Source organism: Pithys albifrons, chromosome 3, assembly GCF_047495875.1.
Source record: "Pithys albifrons albifrons isolate INPA30051 chromosome 3, PitAlb_v1, whole genome shotgun sequence".
NCBI classification, from domain to species: Eukaryota; Metazoa; Chordata; class Aves; order Passeriformes; family Thamnophilidae; genus Pithys; species Pithys albifrons.
The window spans coordinates 55988778-56006803 of NC_092460.1; the positions used below are offsets into that span (position 1 = coordinate 55988778).

The 18026-nt window shown below is 46.3% G+C and overlaps 1 protein-coding gene across 7 annotated transcripts in view; it reads right to left on the reverse strand.

The window, feature by feature from the left end:
* CRADD (CASP2 and RIPK1 domain containing adaptor with death domain) overlaps positions 1–17211 on the reverse strand; it is a 92167-nt gene extending 74956 nt beyond the window's left edge. The window contains exons 1-3 of one of the 7 annotated variants that reach the window (XM_071552090.1): positions 16014–16227; positions 15468–15753; positions 13145–14583 (exon numbers count right to left, since the gene is read on the reverse strand). In XM_071552090.1, the coding sequence (XP_071408191.1) occupies positions 14135–14583; positions 15468–15612 (594 nt within the window). In that variant the 5' untranslated portion in view covers positions 15613–15753; positions 16014–16227 and the 3' untranslated portion in view covers positions 13145–14134. Of the gene's footprint in view, positions 1–751; positions 769–1510; positions 1603–1652; positions 1799–2032; positions 2170–13144; positions 14584–15467; positions 16228–16839 lie in introns of those variants that run through there. The other 6 variants (XM_071552084.1, XM_071552091.1, XM_071552085.1 and 3 more) reach the window with 6 other exon arrangements.
* Between the last annotated feature and the right edge of the window lie 815 nt (positions 17212–18026).

Genomic DNA, 18026 nt, shown 5'->3' on the forward strand with positions numbered 1-18026 from the left:
CAGCTTGAGGATATAAGGAGAGATAGGAATTTTCAAAGCTTATCTATGAAATCTGCTAGTCTTTTTATCATCAGAGGTGCCTACTGACCCAAGGCCCCATCAAAGTTGGTTTAGTTGATCTGGTCATTAAAATCTAGGGCAGGCAACCAACAGAACATATCGACATGTAAATGGCACCTCAGACAGAATGCAAGGACCATGAGACAGACTTGGAAAACTCTGTCTGCAGCATCCTCTGATAAAGTTACTTTTCGAAAATGCTTCCACTGAGTGCTAAAAGCACTGCTGCTGGGCACCTTCCTGGAGGATTTTCCTGGTTTACTAAGTGCATTTTTCATATACTGAAGTGAATTTCAAGGTGCTTACCTTGTATCTAGGGATCACATGGGAATGAAACAACAGCTATCCCATGCCCTTAACATATGCTGGTTTGCTAAGCATAGCTCAAACATCAAACTCCATCATGGACACAGACAATAGCGCAAGCAAGCAGCTGGAAAAAGAGCAAGCAAGAAAGAACTGGATTTCCCTAACATCCCACTTGATGTTAGGATGCTAATTTTGGAGAGGTGAAGCTGAAGATCTTGGTCTCCAACATATAGTACCTTTACACTACTGGGAAACAATCTCTGGACTAAAGCAAAATTCAGGCAGTAAATCCCATCACTTCTCCCTTCTACAACACTCCCGAGCTCACAAAGCACTCGCAGAGTTCAAGGCAGGCATCGAGCAGCAGCTCTGAGGGTGTTACCTCAACCCAGGCAGAAAACTGTTTCAGATGCTACAAAACTCTTGTACTTCACATTCTGTATGGGCCACTGAGAGACCCGTCCAGGAGCCTCCTTGCCCATGTGCTGGATGAGGAACGTTGAGTCCTCCAGTCACTGCATTTGGAGAGTTCCTTTTCTCCACGACCAAAGCAGCCAATTCTTTTCAAAAACAAAGCTCTTACAAACCATCCCAGTTTGCACCTATGGCTGCTGAAAAATGCCTGTTGAGCCATGAATCTGAAGGGCTGAAAAAGGCTTCTGTCTTGCTGTCTGTAGACAAGTGAAGTTTTAAAGACCTGATAAACTTTCAGGATGGGGAGTAATGCTTTCTCAAGTCTTTTTAAAGATTAAGTATTTCTCTGTGTGTGTTTAACGTGTTGGGACAGAGTTTAGTGCAACACAGAATTAATTTAAATTCATTTCAATCACAGTCTACATCTAGGGATCCAAAGTAGACTCTGAACTAAATTTTGTCTAGTAATTCCAGGGAAAGCGAAAAAGATGAGATGCCCATTTACCCGAAAGATGGCATGGCTCAAACCTTTCCCACGTACTTCTGAAAGTGGATCTTTTCCATCGTAAAGACAAATTTTAAGAAATATACTCTATGTCCCGCTGAATCAGCACAATCCCTACTTCATCGCCACACCACTTTCTGGGATCTTACAGAGTCTGTCTACGAATAGGGATAAAACTTTTCATAAAGTCCCCTTCTGATCTTAAAAGGCACATTCACTTACTCCTCGGCTAGAAAACCTTTGGCGTTTTCCGGAACACCGAGGGCACTGGGCTGCTTACGACTCTTAAGTGCGTTCCCACACGCCTGCTTAGCTAAGGATAAGCTCCCCCCTGCATAACCCGTGAGTGACTCTGCCTACTCACAGCCCAGGGGTTCAAAATCTCTCCCCCATAAAGTTTTTAACTTCCTCCCTGCAGCCGAGGTCTGGCCGCTGCTTCGCCTGCAACAGCGGGACCACCTGCCGACCCCGCGCCCCGTCGGCAGCAACCCCGGCCTTCCCCACGGGGCCGACAGCGGCGGCGGAGGCGGCCCCGGTCCGGCCCGCCCCGCGGAAGCCCGGCCCCTGCCGCGGCCCCGCGGCGCTGGGGGTACTGCTCTGCCGCTCTCCCCTCCGCGGCGCCCGGGGCTGCGGGCGGGAGCACCCGGGCCGGGCTGGGCCGGGCCGGGCAGCCCCGCCGGCAGCGCCCCAGCGAGCGAGCCCCGCGTGGGGAGCGCCCCCCGCCCCGACCCTGCCGCTACTTACACGGGCGCAGCGCGGAACTGCCCGGGGCGCCGCGGCGGCCGCCGAGCCTGCGCGGGGAGCACCGTCTTTGTGCAAGGCAAGAGGCTCCACCGGAAGCCGCCGCCGCCGCCCCGCTGCGGGCCGGCCGAGGAGGGACGGCCTCACCGCCATGGTAGCTGCGAGCACCGCGCTGGGCCGGGCCGGGGAGCGCCTCCTGAGCGGGGGTGCCGGCCGGGCTCCGCCACTGCCCGGGAGTGCCTTCCTGGGGGTGCCGGCCGGGCTCTGCCACTGCCCGGGAGTGCCTTCCTGGGGGTGCCGGCCGGGCTCTGCCACTGCCCGGGGGTGCTGCCGGGCCCCGCCGCTGCCCCGCCGCGAAGGAGTCCCTTCGCAGGAGCTCGGAAGAGCTGCTGCGCTCTCCGCGTCTCGGTGGTGGGGGTGTTTAGGGAGTGGAGGGGTTGGATCTAAAATTGAATTAGAAATTACGAAATTGGCGTTTTAATGGCATTAGAAACAGCTGATCCCATTACATTCGAGGAATACTCGTTCCTGTTTGCAAGTGTGTGCTAAGCCGAACTTCATCCCGGTGCTGTATCGTCCTGTCCAGCACAGAGCAGTATTATATCGAATACTATACGTATTTACCTTCACTGCTTTCATCTGAAGAGCCTAAAAAAGGCGAAACTTTAATAGATGAAAACCGTTTAGTAAAGTAAGAGCCAGCCTGTGCCTATGACAGTGCTATGCATATCGACGTTTGATTAATCTGTTAGTGAATACAATATCATTGAATTCACATCATTTTATACTAATATTTGGAACAAAATATGGCAGAAGAGAGAAGACTAGGCTTCATAGAGCTATAAAAATGAGGTGGTGTCACTTTCACTTACGGAAGAACTTTTTTACATCTTCATGTAGGTAGGTGTCAGGTGTTACACAGGATTGAGCAGTGTCAGTCCTTTGTCTTTCATATTGGGACCGCAATAGCAATGAAAGAAAAACAAAAAAAAAGAAGGAACAAGAAAATATTCTGCACTGCTGGAACGCACTACCTTGAAGCTGCTGGCGATCACAGCGAGCTGGCAGTGGTCTGCACAGCATGCTAATGCCTACCCTCTGGAAAAGCAGGAAAGGTGGTGGCTGCAGCTGCTGCTAGAAACGTTGTCACCATGTGAATCTTTTTTGTACACTCAGTTTAGACTAATCATACAGATTTAAGGGTATTTGAAAGGTTTAAGGGTATTTGGAAGTTAGCGAAACCTTTACATACCTTTCCTAGATACTGTGCCATGGAAAAATGTAACCGAAGGTGTTACTGGTAGAGCTCACATACTGCATACGCTTTACATGGTATTTACCTACAAGATTTTACATAAAGATACATAGTTGCACTCAGGAAACTTAAATCATTCCTTTGATTTTCCTAGGGCTGACAGCAGAGTTGAGAATTTATGTGGACACAGAATGTAGATCAGTCTTAGAAGCCAAGTTGGTATGCTGGTTTTAAGAAATGTTTAAAAATATATATACATTTATTATGTGGCCAGCTTCTGCAGAGATGCTACTTTATTGGCAATTTTAAAGCAGTGTTTTGGTTTGATTGACATAATGCTTGTGTTTACGATTATTTGCAGGAAATAATTTGGATACGGGAGGTTAAATTGCATGTGAATAATTGATAAATAATATTTTATTCCAATATTAATAGTAAACCAAGGTAAATGTTTTTTTGTCTCAGGCACACATGTTAGTGTTCTAGGAATACACAGACATAAAAAACTGAGTACACCTATGGGTTGTTTCAGAGCAGTGCATTAATGTATTTAGTGTGACCTTGACAACAGTGGAAACCACACAAGTGTCATCTTAGGTAACTTAAACAAGAAGTATGCTGCTATTGTGGCCAAAGTACAACTGGGATTTCTTGTCATAGATAGTTTGATACTAGTTGTGAGAAAATTCATCTGTGAACAGCACAGATCAGCACCAGGGAGCAGAGAACACCATAAACCATCTATATGATTGTTCCTCAGCTCAGCAACCAGAAGTTACACAGCTACCAAAAGTTTCCTTTCTTGGCTTGTCCTTCTGATTGTCAGCTTTGCTTCCCCCCCTCCCCGTCCCCCCCCCCCAAACTCATGATCTAAGGAACTGTATTATATCTGGAATTGGAGTGACCGGACCTAGAGACTTCACAGAATCACATCATTGCAATCTTGACAGCTGCATTTAATTGCAGATAATGTGCCTGCATTTTAAAATAGAAATTAGGAGAAGCAGTTACATCACTTACATTTACTATATCTTTTTGCCAGATGAGGCAATTAGGTTTATTTATTTTATACTGTTCAAGAATGTCTTAGAGAGTTAACAAAACATGGATATGCACAGAGCAGCTCCAGATTCCACTTGAGGGTAGCAGTTATACAGTCAGCATTTAGTCATACCTTTGCCTGCAGTCTGAACAGATATATGAAAAAGGAAAGCAATGAAAGGAAACAGATAAACCTAGGAAGGAAGAGGACAGCAAGAGGTCCAGGCCTGATTAAAGGGAAAATATGGTGGTTCCTTTTTCTTCCACGGATAACTAATTACTGCTGGAAATTTACTTAGCAGGAACTGTAAATGTGCTCCTAGTGTTTTGGGTTCATCTTTAGCATTGTAGCCCAGTTGTTGACTATATAGTACAGCTAAAGGATAAGAATGTCTGCAGGTAGTATTTAAACTCCAAGGAAAGAAGACTTTTATCTCTTTATTTCAGTTCCATTTGGGTTGAGCCATCACTAAAGTTCTTCCAGTTCTGTTCTGGTCCAAGTTCAACAAGACTTCAGAAAGATGATTTGGTTCTATTCTAGTTTTAAGGACAAATATATATATATTTTTAAATACACATTTTTTTATATATTTCAGCCAGTTTGGTGTCAGTTCAATATCCCACTAACTACTCAAATCTCAGTGCTAATCATGTAGATTAAGAAAGTATTTCCTAGACTTTGCAGATCAGTGGACCACAGTTAATCCTGCACATCAGTATCATCTGACTTTTAGACTTAAAAACTTGTTCTGTCTGGTTCTGCAGACTGAGGAGTCACCAGTGGTCGTCATCTTTTAAGGACGATCACCACACTTTTAAGGACTGCTGAATTCAGGTTCACAAGTCCAAATTTGTGGGAACCAAGCTAAGCAGTATCTCTTCTGACAGTGTTATTCTCTTTACATGTGAGGTGTTCCAGGTCATAATGCCAGATTTTTCCATTTGTTATATGCTTTTTTAAAGCTCACTTAAAAGTCCCAAATCTTTTTAGAAACTCTATACATGTATGAGATTAAACAGAAAAAAAAGCTTTGTGCTAATTAGTCAGGTTGTATCCAAGACTGTATGTATTTTCTTTGTTTTTTACAGACTAGTTTGTTTCTGCTGATAACAAGACCCTAAATGTGTTGTTAAAACTAGCACAAGCAGATTTAATCTATTAGGATTATGCTGTTTTCAATTGTCTGTAGGACAGCATACCAATTTTAAGGACAAAAGAAAAAATATGAGCCTCTAGATTTGTTTATTAAAAACACATCTAATTGGTTAAATCACTACAAAACCTCAGAAATTAAGATGGGAAGAAAGAAACTTATTGTATGCCTGCCTGTCATTTTTAGAAAGAAGAGCACAGAAAACACTTCTTTATGTGATGTATCTCAAAAACAGTATTAAAATGTATGTCAGAGTGGGCCAAACTTGGTCGTCTGAAGACCAGGTGAGGGTCTCGCAAGCCATTGCTGTCCACTGCTGTCCCAGACAATAATCCCTTCACTTCCTCCCTCTTCTCTTCCTCACCGTGGTCCCCATTGCACTCTCCTTCACAAGTGTGGGCCTCTGTAATGCAACATCCTGTGCCAGTCACTGAAAAACAGGCTGATGCCAGAAGGGAAGGTTTTGGTATGGAAAGTTTGCCCAAACTGTAGACTGAATTTTAGGGATGCTGTGCTGGGTGCCAGCAGGGTTTGAGGGCATTAGGTTGTGAGTTGGGAGAGGGTGTCACTCTTCAGGTAGCATTTACTACTCCAAAAATGATTCCTTATCACTCCTAAGAAAAGATGATAAAGCAAGACTGAAGCGCAGCACTGAAAGAGACCGGCCCCTGGGCTGCGGCTTAATTATTCTGATACTTGGTAACTTCCATTCATTTAAGCAATAGAGGCTTTAAATTAAATGCAGTTCACAGAGGAATTGATATAAAATATAGGTGACACATCATGAACTTTCTTAAAAGTATTATTTTATTAAAAGGCATGTCCAGCATGCAGGTAAAATATAGCAGAGAAAGTTTTAAAACATCTTAAACCATGAGGTTTAAAGTGACCCTGGAGTGTCTATACATGTACATTTGTTTCAATAATAAAAATAAGTGTTTATAAGCAGTACTGCAATGAATTCTTAATGCTGTTTGCTTTGATACAAATAATCTGTAGCAAAAAGTTAAATGAGGAATAGTTATAGAAAAGAAACAGGCATCAAATGCAAAACTTTTGCATACATTCCAGAAAAAAAATATCTCCAATGAATTGTAATAAAAAACTTGCAATTAATATTTGTAAAACATGACTCAGTATTTTTCAGAATTTTTAGTCCATTTCCTTTAAATATATGAATTGATGTAGTTCTGGTTTTAATTTAAAGATGCTTTGAAGAGACAGATGAAATATTGCAAGCCTCTTATTATTTACTATTTATTCCAGACTTATGAGATTATTTTTTAAATGTAAAGCACCATTTTAATAATGTGAAAACAAAGAATATTCACTAATTATCCTGAAAAATCAAACATTGACAAATGGCTGAAATGAATTTATGATTCAAGTCTGAAACCTTTTCACAAACCCAACTTAATTTGTTTGCAAATTACAGCATATAAAAACATTCTCTAGCATTTTACATAAAAGATTGGTAGGCAGGTTTTATTTAGGGGGAGAATAACTATTGCATTTTATAATCTTCTGTTTCTTTCCCAGGATATGAACTAGGCAAACCCTTATACAAACCTGTATTTCTCAAGTTTCTTACTCTAAGGTTAAACTTTCCAGGAGCTAGTAATGATTTATGGAAATTTTTTACAGCAAGAGATGTGCCACTGCTTATACTTTTCCCATAAATCCTGTTTTCAAACAAAAAATACACTTTGAGTAAAAATTCACTTACTCTATTTTGTTCCCTTTTAAAATGAAACCTGCCTGCATGCAAGCTAGTGAAGCAGCCTGCAGTAGGCACTGCATCCTCCATCAGGAGGGTTAAAAGAAACAGAGGAATTTACAGAAAACAGTTGTCTTCTCACAGCCAGTTCATTTTGCAGACAACACACATCTGAAGCACTTCAGCTCACGAAGGAGCTGTGATGCCACCTGCACTGCGATCTAGCTAGACAAGGATCTCACTTTCCTAACTTACTTCCTTCTCTCTTCCAAGCAAAGCAGCCAGTGAAAGATGTTGCCATCATTACAGCTTAAGTTCCTATTGATGTTAGTTGAAATATAAGCCACTTTTCACACTATACTGATAAAGTACAAAATGTTGAGTCCACCGCCTGTTTTACAGATGGAAAATTGCAGCTCAGTCTTGTTTAATATTGCTGTCCTAAACAAAATGAACCAAATAAAATCCCTTGAACAATCACAGTCAATCCACAACTTATTCCACACTCCGTATGTGTCAAACAGCATACTGGGTAAAAAAAAGCAAATGTATGATGTGTAATCTGTGTCTGGAGCAATCTCTCAAATTTGGAGATTCCCCTTGAGTCAAACAGAGTAAGGGTACAGCAACTCAGCTGAACAGATCCTATTTCAGGGTTGTAACCTGAAGGGATACAGTTTAGCTGTAATAAAGCATTTTGAAAAGAGATTTCCAGCTTTCAACTACCAGACTTAAAGCTATCTTTTTTATAACTCCTATTATCAAGCCTGATCCAAATAACCTCAAAAGAAGAATTTGCATGAAGATTTGAATATGTCCCCACATTTAACGTACCTCTGCATTAACTATTTGTTAACCAACAGCACACCAAATTGCAAAGCTCAACTATGAAACATCAATTTCAGAATAATTTTACTAGAATCAAAAGGATTTACTTATACAAACCCTGCCTGCCAGTGAAGGACAAGACAGGACCACTGAATTGGTGGTGGTGGGGATGTTAAATGTATTTTGTTCTTTGCAGCACTCAGCACTAACTTTTGCTGATAGTGTCTGCTTGAAGTTTTTCCTACTAAATACCTTCATGGAATCACAGAATATGCTGAACTGGAAGGGACCCATAAGGATCATGGAGTGCAACTCTTAACCCTGCACAGGACCATCCCCAAGAGTCACACCATGTGCCTGAGAGAATCATCCAAGCACTTCTTGAACTCTGTCAGGCTTGGTGCTGTGACCACTTCTCTGGGGAGCCTGTTCAGTGCCCCACCACCCCTTACGCTAACATAAATAGCTTTTGCTCTGGCATTATATTCCTCCTTAATACCATAGAAAGGAGTGGTATTATTTTGGTATTTCAGTTCCTGGAAAGTTAATGGCTTCAGCTCTGGAGGAAAACAAAATATAACATAGATGCAATCCCTTTTCAAAACAGGATCTAAGTAGAATAAAATTCACAATTTTTCAGGCAGATTAAACACCATAATTATGGTGATATGTTTTTAAATTTCTGTAGACTTTCTCAGAGGCACTGGCCTCAAAGCTCTGTAGATAACCTGATTACTAAACAGTTAATCACTTCTCTGGTTTGGTAACCCTGGCACCAGGAGAGACTGATTTTGATATAAGGTAGGTTTTTTTTCCCCTGAAATTCAGTTATCTAGCCAGACTTTGTTCAAATGAGGATTCAAACTGTACTGATACAACTTATGCCCCTGGACCTTTAATCTCTGCTAATAACAGTACCGTGCTCATCCTGATGGTTAGTTATTTGAGACACCTTGTGAGAAGTGCTGCCTCTCACAGGAGCTGCAGGCTTTTCCATGTTCTTTCCCTTCAGTCCCTTCTCAGACACGAAAGCCAGACAAATATTTCCCTCCGTAGCAAGCTGAATATTTTCTCATCTGTTTCCTGGCAGCAGTATTTCACCTAGCTTGTAGTCTGCCCTCTGTCTAAGACAGCAGATAAGGACCAGTGACGGTCAGCACTTGATACCTTTCATGGCCTCAGGCAGCACCAACTCTGCCTCCCAGTTCCTTTGGCTGATATTCAGCCCACTGTAGAAATTAGCCAATTCCAGCACCACTGTGGCAAATCACCATGTTGTTGTAAAGCGAGCTCAGCCCACGGTGACTGAAGTTATGTGTCAGTGGAATGTTGTTTCCAGGCATTTTCGGTCATGCTAAAGGCTTAGCAAAATACTGAGACCTGCTGAATTCAACACTAACAAAGAAGTGGTTTTCAGGAACTAGGATGAGATACCAAAGTAGCTTGTCATCCTCACTGCCGTTGTGCATACAGAACTAACCCACTCAGACCTTTCAACTAATTTCTAGTTATTCTATTTGGAAGTTTTTTTGGTTTATATACTAAAAGGTTTTTTTTTTATTTCTATAGTTTTTTTTAAATAAAACTTATCCTTTCAACAAAGTTTCTTATGATTATTGAGAATTAGCAATACTATTTTTAGAATCCCTCAAGCCACTGTTTCCTCTAGCAGTAAATATGATATTTAGTTTTATTTTAATGACAGCAAAGTCAGCAGAAATTTTATTTTACTTTATTTTAAATGACTCTTAGACATGACAGCCATGTCTAGAGATATCTCTTCCCATTTCCATCATGTGTTTTGTGTTAAGGAGAGCAAAGACCTGACATCACTCGACTTACTTTCTGCTAGAGCCTAAGCTTATAGTCAAAGGAAAAATCCATAGGATTGTTGTCAGGAATACAAGAAAAACCTCTTGAATAGAACATGTAAGTAAATAAACTTCTTTACAATCTTTAACAAGGCAATTTACCTGCAGGAACTAAGACTCAGAAGTTGGCTAAGGTATAGTAATTCATGCAACTACCGAACTCTATCATATGTAGATTCTGTTTTCTCAAGGTGATGAGACTTTAGTAAGAGTCTCATTATAAAGCTCCATCATTCCTACTGAAAAGTTCCTCATTGTTTTAAGATATTAAAAACCCCTCGGTCCCCATATTCTAATGAACAATTTTTCCTTCTTGCTAATAATTTTATATTGTTTATCTAGATTGTGGTTACACAAAATATAATTAGGACAATACAGACAAGATCAGATTTAAAAAATTACTTCTAGTGCACTGGGTGCAGCTGCTTGGTTACATTCCCACTCTACCCATTCATCCTGCACTCGAACCATTTTCTGTCTCTGGTGATAATACTACCAGCAGGAAAATACCCATACAACTTGAATGCTGCCACAGTTCGCACTTCTGCCAGACTTAGTGCTAAACAAAATACTGTCACCAATTCTATTTTCATCATTCATCTTGCAATTATGTTTGGTTTAGTTGTTTGGGGTTTTTTGTAAACATCACCTTTTGGGATTGTAGGATTCTTAGTTTTCCTTTAATTAAAATAAAGAGGTTTTCAGCAACTAACATTCCAGGTATAAGTTGGAAAATCTGAAATGTCAAGACTCAAAAACAAAAAGCCCAACCAGCACATGGGGTGGAAAAAGGATTAAAGTCCTTATCATGATTTTTGTCTGACTCATGGGCATTGAACATGTGAAACTGGCTTCACTGAACACTCTGTACTAGCAATTCAAGATGATATAGATCAGTTAGAAGTAATTTTGGAATCTCAAGGACCAGCAATTTAAAAGCTGCAGCTGCAAACAAGCCATGAAAGAGAAAGAAAAAGAAAGAGAGAGAGAGAGAAAGGAAAAGAAGGAGAAAGAAAAGAGAGAAAGAAAGAAAAGAGAGAGAGAAAGAAAAGAAAGAAGGAGAGAGGGGGAGGGAGAAAGGGGAAGGGAAAGGGAAAGGGGAAGGGGAAAAGAAGGGAAAAGAAGGGAAAAGGGAAAAAAGGAAAAGGGAAAAGAAGGGAGAAGGGAAAGGAAAAGGGAAAAGAAAGGAAAAGGAAAGGGCACTGGAACTTTTTTTAAATGTTTCAACAACTTGATCACGAAGTCTACATGCAAGACCTTTGCACCACTGTAATCTAATCATGTGCTATCCTTGGATCTTTTGTACTAGAACAAGTCATTCCTCTGTGCTGCATTAGAAAGAAACCAAGCTTTCAGCAAGCGACAGTGTAGTTTAGTTTTACTAGTGCAATGCATCACCCCCAGGACTGGCATCCTAATGAGGACAAGAACTGTGCTTTCATACAAAGAGGACTAGTTCCCCCTCCAGTCTGTTTAAAATATTGTTCACTGCTTCAAGCATACCATAGCTACAGACCCTACTTTTCCTCACAGGAACTAATACAAATGACACGAAGTTTAAGTCAGTATGCTCCATGTTGACTTGACTCCACATCACAGTAACTAATCTTGATAATTTATAAGGATCACCACCTTTCACTTTACTAGTACTCCTCGTCCTCAGCCTACCACTTGCCCTTGTGCTTCAGAGAACTACTATCAAAAACACCTGAGCTTCCCTGCATCTGCCCCAGGTCATTGCTGAGCTTGGTTCTGCCATGGGGTACATGTGGCCTATGACTGCTTACAGCAGACTGCCAACAACAATCCATAAATCATTTCTTATACTTGCAATACAGCAGTCTCATTGAACCCTGAAGCTTTTATCTTCTCAGTCTGCCTGCTCCAGCATTGGTATCCATGATTTTAGATCCTCAGGCCAGGGCCTATCCAGGGAAGGGTTATTTTAAAGGACCTTTGTACAATGTGTTTATCATTGAGACCCCAAGCATATCACCTTGGCTGAAAATGCATGGTAGCAGAAGGTTAACATAGCAGCAGATTAGAGTGTTTCTAACTGTGACAGAAGTTATGCCATATAGCAGCTCTATCACTGCAAGGCAGAACTAGACAAGAACTGTAAGAAAACAGATTCAATAGAATGAAGTGTGTTCCCAGGCATATGGTTCTTTCGCAGGCTCTGCTCACAGGAAAAGCTCCTCAGCATCAGGGTGGCAGATCCCACGAAGACTGATGACCAGAAATGTGTGATTGACACATACCTGGAATACAAGAGGTCTTCTGGGATGGGAACGAAAGGGTGGTCACCATGTAACATGAAAAATTTCCAACTACATTTTGGCAGGACATGGAGAAAATTTTACATAATGAAATGTTTTGTTTTGTTTTTTGGGAGAAAACTCCTCCCATTTCTATACTAAAGCTTGCATTAAAAATGAGGAGAGAAAATTTAATCCATGGAGGAGAAAAGCCATCTTTTCCACAGAGAGAACAAGAAAATATGAAGTATTTGTCACACCAAGGAACCATCCCCTCTGCCTCAGGTTCTTGGTATCTTGGTTTTTTTAATGGCTCTGCTACTTATTTCTGCCAGCATGTCACTGAAAAAATTGAGTATAATACTGGGAACTTAGATGCAACAAATAAGCTGGTCAGTGCCCCAAAGTTTATGAGAAGAGACAGAACATCTTGACAGTACAACAGAGCAGTTAAGTCACAAGGAAAACAAGAAGATTATTTTATGTTGTTTCTATTTCAGCCTGGGCAGAGCTAGATTACAGCAAGTCTTGACAATCCTCCTTGTCCAAGCATAGGTCTTTAATTAACAAATAAGCCAGGGAAAGAGCTAAAACTGTGAATTTGTTGACTGAGGATGAATCTATGTCTCTCTTTACTGCTCTCCTACTATTCTCATCCTGAATATGTCTTCTATTAAATACTTCACATTTAATCTGAAGAATGGGTACTGAGGGTCCTAGTCCCCTCTTCCTGTTTGGAAGACTGCTGTAACAGAAAAAGCAAGATCCTATGCTAATACCTAACTACAGGAATTCAGCAGGCAGTCTCTAAGCTACTAATCTGAACGTAATCCAGCTGTACCTCTGAGCAACACTACAAAGGCAAAGCAGGAGTATTCATCCTCACTGATACATGTGCGTATATCTGAATATTAGCTGGCAAATTATATAGATTCATAAGAGCACTGTTTCCTGAATAGTAGCAAATCCATACATACAAAGATTTGGAGAATGTTGAGCAATTTGATTAATTTTATTGAGTAATGGTCTGATAGCTACAATGGTGAATCAGAAGTTTAAAAAAAATAAAGAAAAAACCCAACCCCCTCAAAAAAAAATCAAAATCCTATTTCCCCATATTTTGGGAAAAAAGCTGAAGAAAACATTCTACACTGTAGAAAGACAGCTGTAACTGCTGATATCCATGTTTTGACATTGTAACTGAGCAACTGCAAATCTGCAGCTTACAGTCCTAAAGCCTCAACCAAAAGAGGCTTAATAGTAATATGGATATAACACCATTGTGAAGATGTTAACATGTTAAGGATTCTGGGATACCAATCTGGTATAATCAGCAACATACTGGGTTCCTGTGAAAGATGTGGCATTTCTTCTTAAGGTCAGCTTTTACAGAACTTTGAAAAACAATGTTTTAAACTGATTACTTACAGTACTCCTTTGCTTGCAAAAAAGCAGGAGAATAGCTCAATAAAAACTTAATACATGATCACGTTTCTGACTGGATTTGACTAGTTGCATAACTTCAGCAAGATTTTCACAGTGTGATCTAGTTAAGCTTTAAGGATTATATGAACACCAGCACCAAATTAATCTTGGAATCAGATAACTGAGATACTTGTGAACTCTCACACATCTCTGACCACTTCTGCAGTCTCTCGGTCTCACTGCTTCAGTAAGCATTTGGTAGTTAGTGCAGCATTTTATGCCATTGACAAAGCAACACAATGTGGACAGACTCCTGACTTCCCTCTCCTTGCAAGAATAGCATGCCACCTTGTCAAACTCCTAGGGATGCAAGTTGGGATTACCCTACATAAAGTCTCCCTTTGTGGCTTTTGAAATAAAACCCTTTTTCCCAGAATTGCCACTGTTTTGATAGTGAATTCCATGTGCAGTTTTACAACTGGTTACTCCGTTCTTTGGCTGATTTTAAGAATTGCATTCAAAAGTTACGTATGTTAGAGGCATTTAGAAAATATATTTATACCTGGTATTGATACTCTTTCAAGTACTCTTTTAGTCTTGTTGGTAATGGCAGCTCCCAGATCTGATTTGTACTCTTGTTTATAGCTATTCTGCAGCGGTGTTGCAGAGTTGGAGCAGACGTATAGAGGGGTTTGTTCAAGTAAAGATGAACTGTTCCATTTGAAGGTGTTTCAGTTCTGTCTTTGCACATAAGAACATAGTACTCAATCAAATGCACAACGCTGTTGAACTGTTTAAGTCTAGATCTGACACAAGTGATAGAGTCCAGTCTAAACTTGCCATCTTGATATTCTATACGTAGATTGGTTGGTCCCGCTGATGTTTTGACTGAAATAGTCAGTAGATACTCTGAATGTGAACTATCCCTAACCAAAAAGGTTCCTTCAGGGGCATCCTGTAATCTCTCTTTGGCTTCAGCAACAGTCATGCTGCCCCAGTACCATCCTGTTAAAAAATGAGAGAAAGAAGGGATTTGTTTATTCCTGTTTGTTCAAAAAGCTGCTCTTTAGCAGATAGACTTGTAGTCCCCCGTTTCCTTTGTTGTTGGAAAGCTAAAGTCCTTCAGGAATAGTAAATTTTTATTTGCTATTTACATCCATTTGCTTTACAATGCGTCTCGTTTTGACAGAGCCGTCCAGGTCACTCTTTATTTTCACATCTATGCATACACGCGCACAAACTTTCCCCGCAGCGTCCTGCGAGACAGACCCCAGAGCCGCCTCGCAGTGGCAGGGACGCGTCCCGCGGCTCCCCGCTGGGTCCGCACGGCACAGTCTGGCAGCTCGCAGAGAGCCCGGCAACTCCGGGCAGGCTGCTGTTCAAATGAGCTTTGTGTAGCGATAGGAAGAAGACAGGAGTAAGAACACAGCTCCGGCGGGGTGGCTGCGGTTCTGGCGCGGCAGCGATGAACACAAAAACCCTTCCTGCCGCCCGCAGCCAAGCCTCGCGTCCTGCGGAGCCGGGAGAGCCGCCGCCACGCCGGGGAGCGGAGTGCAGGTACGCGGAGCCGCGGGGATGCGACACTGCGACCGCCCCGGCCGGCGGCAGCGCCCGGTCCCCGCTCAGCCGCCGATCTCGGGCTGCCGCCGGGGCGCGGCGCTGCCGGAGCTTTCGCTTCGGCCGCCGCCGCAGTCCGCGGAAGGTCGGAGCCGCCGCCGCCCCTCTCCGCCGCGGGAGCGCGTCCCCGCAGCGCCGGGCGGCGACAGCCAAGAGTCGCCCCGCCGCCCACTTCCCCGCTCTCGGCCCGGCGGGGCTCTCCGCCGCGCCGCCTCCCCCGGCACCGCGCCGCCGCCCCGGGCGCCTTCCCCTTCCCAGCCGCCCGTGCTTACCTGCCCGCCGCAGCTCCTCCATAGCCGCGGCCAGCTGCGCCGCCTCACGGGACTCCTCGGCAACGGGCGCCGCCGTCCCGCGGTGCCCCCAGCGCTCCCGAGAGCTCTCCGCGCTCTCCAGGGACTCGGCGGAGCGCAGGGTCATGGGCGGCGGCGGCAGCGGCGGGCGCGGCCCCGCGCGCACGCAGGTCGGGGGCTGCCGGCAGGCGAGGGCTCCGCTTCTCCGCCCCCGCAGGGTTCAGCACCGCGCCGGGTGCATCGTTCCGGCCCCTGGCCCGGGCGCCGCCTGCAAGCGGAGAGAGAGCGTGGTTAGCGGCGAGCCCCGCGAGAGGCGCTCCCGACGCAGCCCGTGTGTTTGTGGCGATCCCGCTTCGGAACTTCCCAGCATCCAGAGGAGGAACGCGAGGCGAGAGATCACCTCCCGGCTGAGCGGGGGAGGGACATCTCCTCCCTCCGCCGCCCAGCCTGTCCTCGGCTCCCCTCCGCCGGGCACGAGGAGGAGGAGGCGGCCCGCGAAGGTGGTCTCGCTTTATTGCAAGGGCAAACCTGCTGATGCGCCGCTCCCTCCGCCGGGGCAGGCGAGCCCGGCCGCAGCGCCGGGGAGGGAGGAGGTCGTGGGGGAGAGCCGAGCACGTAAAGGTATGAGTGAGGAGGAGTAACCAACGGAGCGAGTCAGGTCCCAGCCCCGGCGCTGCCCCCGTTGCACGGCGCGGTGCGTAGGAACGGTGCGGTAGAGTTTTTCAGTAACATCATACCCTAAAGTCGTACCTCCAGGAATGGGTGCCCGGCCTGGGCTGAGCTCCCCGGGGTGGGAGAGTTCCTCCCGCGCAGCTTCGTGTCCGAGGAGCTGCGGGGCGGGTGCGCGGACAGCGCACACTCCCTGGGGCTCCCCGGCCGCTTGGGAACGAGAAGGGGCAGCGCGGTGGAGGGTGCGATATAATTAGCGCGGGCAGGAAATGTGCTTTTCCCGCTCCATTAAATGCTGATATTGGGGGGGGGGAACTTTCCGCTCGGCTGAAGCAAACGGGAGGGACAAAAAGAGCCTCTCCTCTTCTGCGACCACCGTCACGACAGAAGCGATACAAAGCCGTACAGTACCAGCGAGGGGGAGCCTAACCGGCTTGGCCGGGGTGGAGGGAGGCCCGGGGCAGCCAGGCACCGGTGCTTGCGAACCGGGTAGTCTCAGCCTCCGGCTGCGCAGCAGCCGCCAGGTGAGGCGTTATGCCGAGGTGGTTCCTCCCGTAACAAGTTCCGTGGCGGAGCTCAGAAACTTCTCCAAATTAAACTTTAGTGACAACTGATAGGCTGCGTTCCCTGGTTTCTATCGCAACATATGCGGACACACACGCGGCAACCCCCCGGCAAAGCCCACCCTCTTCCTCCCCTGCGCCGCCTCGGGGATTGGGCGCAGGTGCGCCTGTCACCGGAGCGGCTGCGGGGCCGCCCGGCACAGGTGGGAGCAGTCCTGCCGGCGGTGTCCGGGCGCAACCTCTTGTGAAAGGGAAGCTCCGGGAGAGCCTGGCTGCGAAGCGCCTCCGCCCGCTGTAGTTCAGTGGGCACGGAAGGCTTGCAAGGCGGTGGCGGCGGGCTGCAGACGGGCATCCCCCGGCCGGGACAGCAGCGCCGGAGCAGCCTGGCGCCGGCTGTGGGGAAGCTTTATACCGCCGGTCGGCAGCGCCGCCTCGGGAGCGGGGCGGCCGGATCCCGGCTCTCGAAGCGCGGCAGGTCATCGGGTGGGAGGGGGACAACCGGACTCACCCGGGCTCGGTGGGACTGGGCTGGGGCCGCCGCTGCCGCCGCCTGGAGATGGGGCGGTCAGGTTGTTCTGGCTCCCGGCGGCGCTGAAGGGCCCGGAGACACACAACACCCGCGTCCCAGGGAGAAGCGTCGAGGCTGTGCTGGGGCGGACAGAGGCTGCCGGAGAAGGATGGTGCTTCTGGGGAAACAACACCCTCCACTCCCCCCCTCTCCCCGGCGCGGGCGGTCTGCTCGCCTTTGATTGCGAGGCGAGGGCATCCTGCCCCCGCCGCTCCCCCCTCCCGGGATGGTTACATACAAAGGCTGCTTTCCAGGAACTTTCCAGGAACCGCATCATGTGACAGGACCCGCTCCGGCGCCTCCGCCGCGATCGCGGCCAGCCGGGGCCGACGCACCGAGCCGCCGCCCCTGTCACGCCGGGGCAGCGGTCGCCGAATGCCGCCCCGCAGCCCCCCCGCCTCCTCCTCCTCCTCTTCCACCCGCGGAGCCGCGGGCGACGCGCAGGTCAGTGCCCAGGGGCGCAGCGGGACGGGGCCGACGGGGCCCCGCGGGGCGCGGCGGGACTCCGGGAGGTAACGGGGCGAGCGTGGGGCCGGCGGGGCGAGGGGAGCTCGGCTCCGGCAGCCGCGGGCACCTGAGCGCCGCGGTGGGGCCCGCCCTCGGGACCGGGAGTGCGTCAGGGGCTGGTGCCAGAAGCTCCGTGCCAGGGACTTGCGGCGGCCGAAGCTCCTGGGACACCCCACCCTGGTCTCCACCCCCCTTCACCCTCCGGCGCTAAATACCTCGTTGCTACAAACAGCC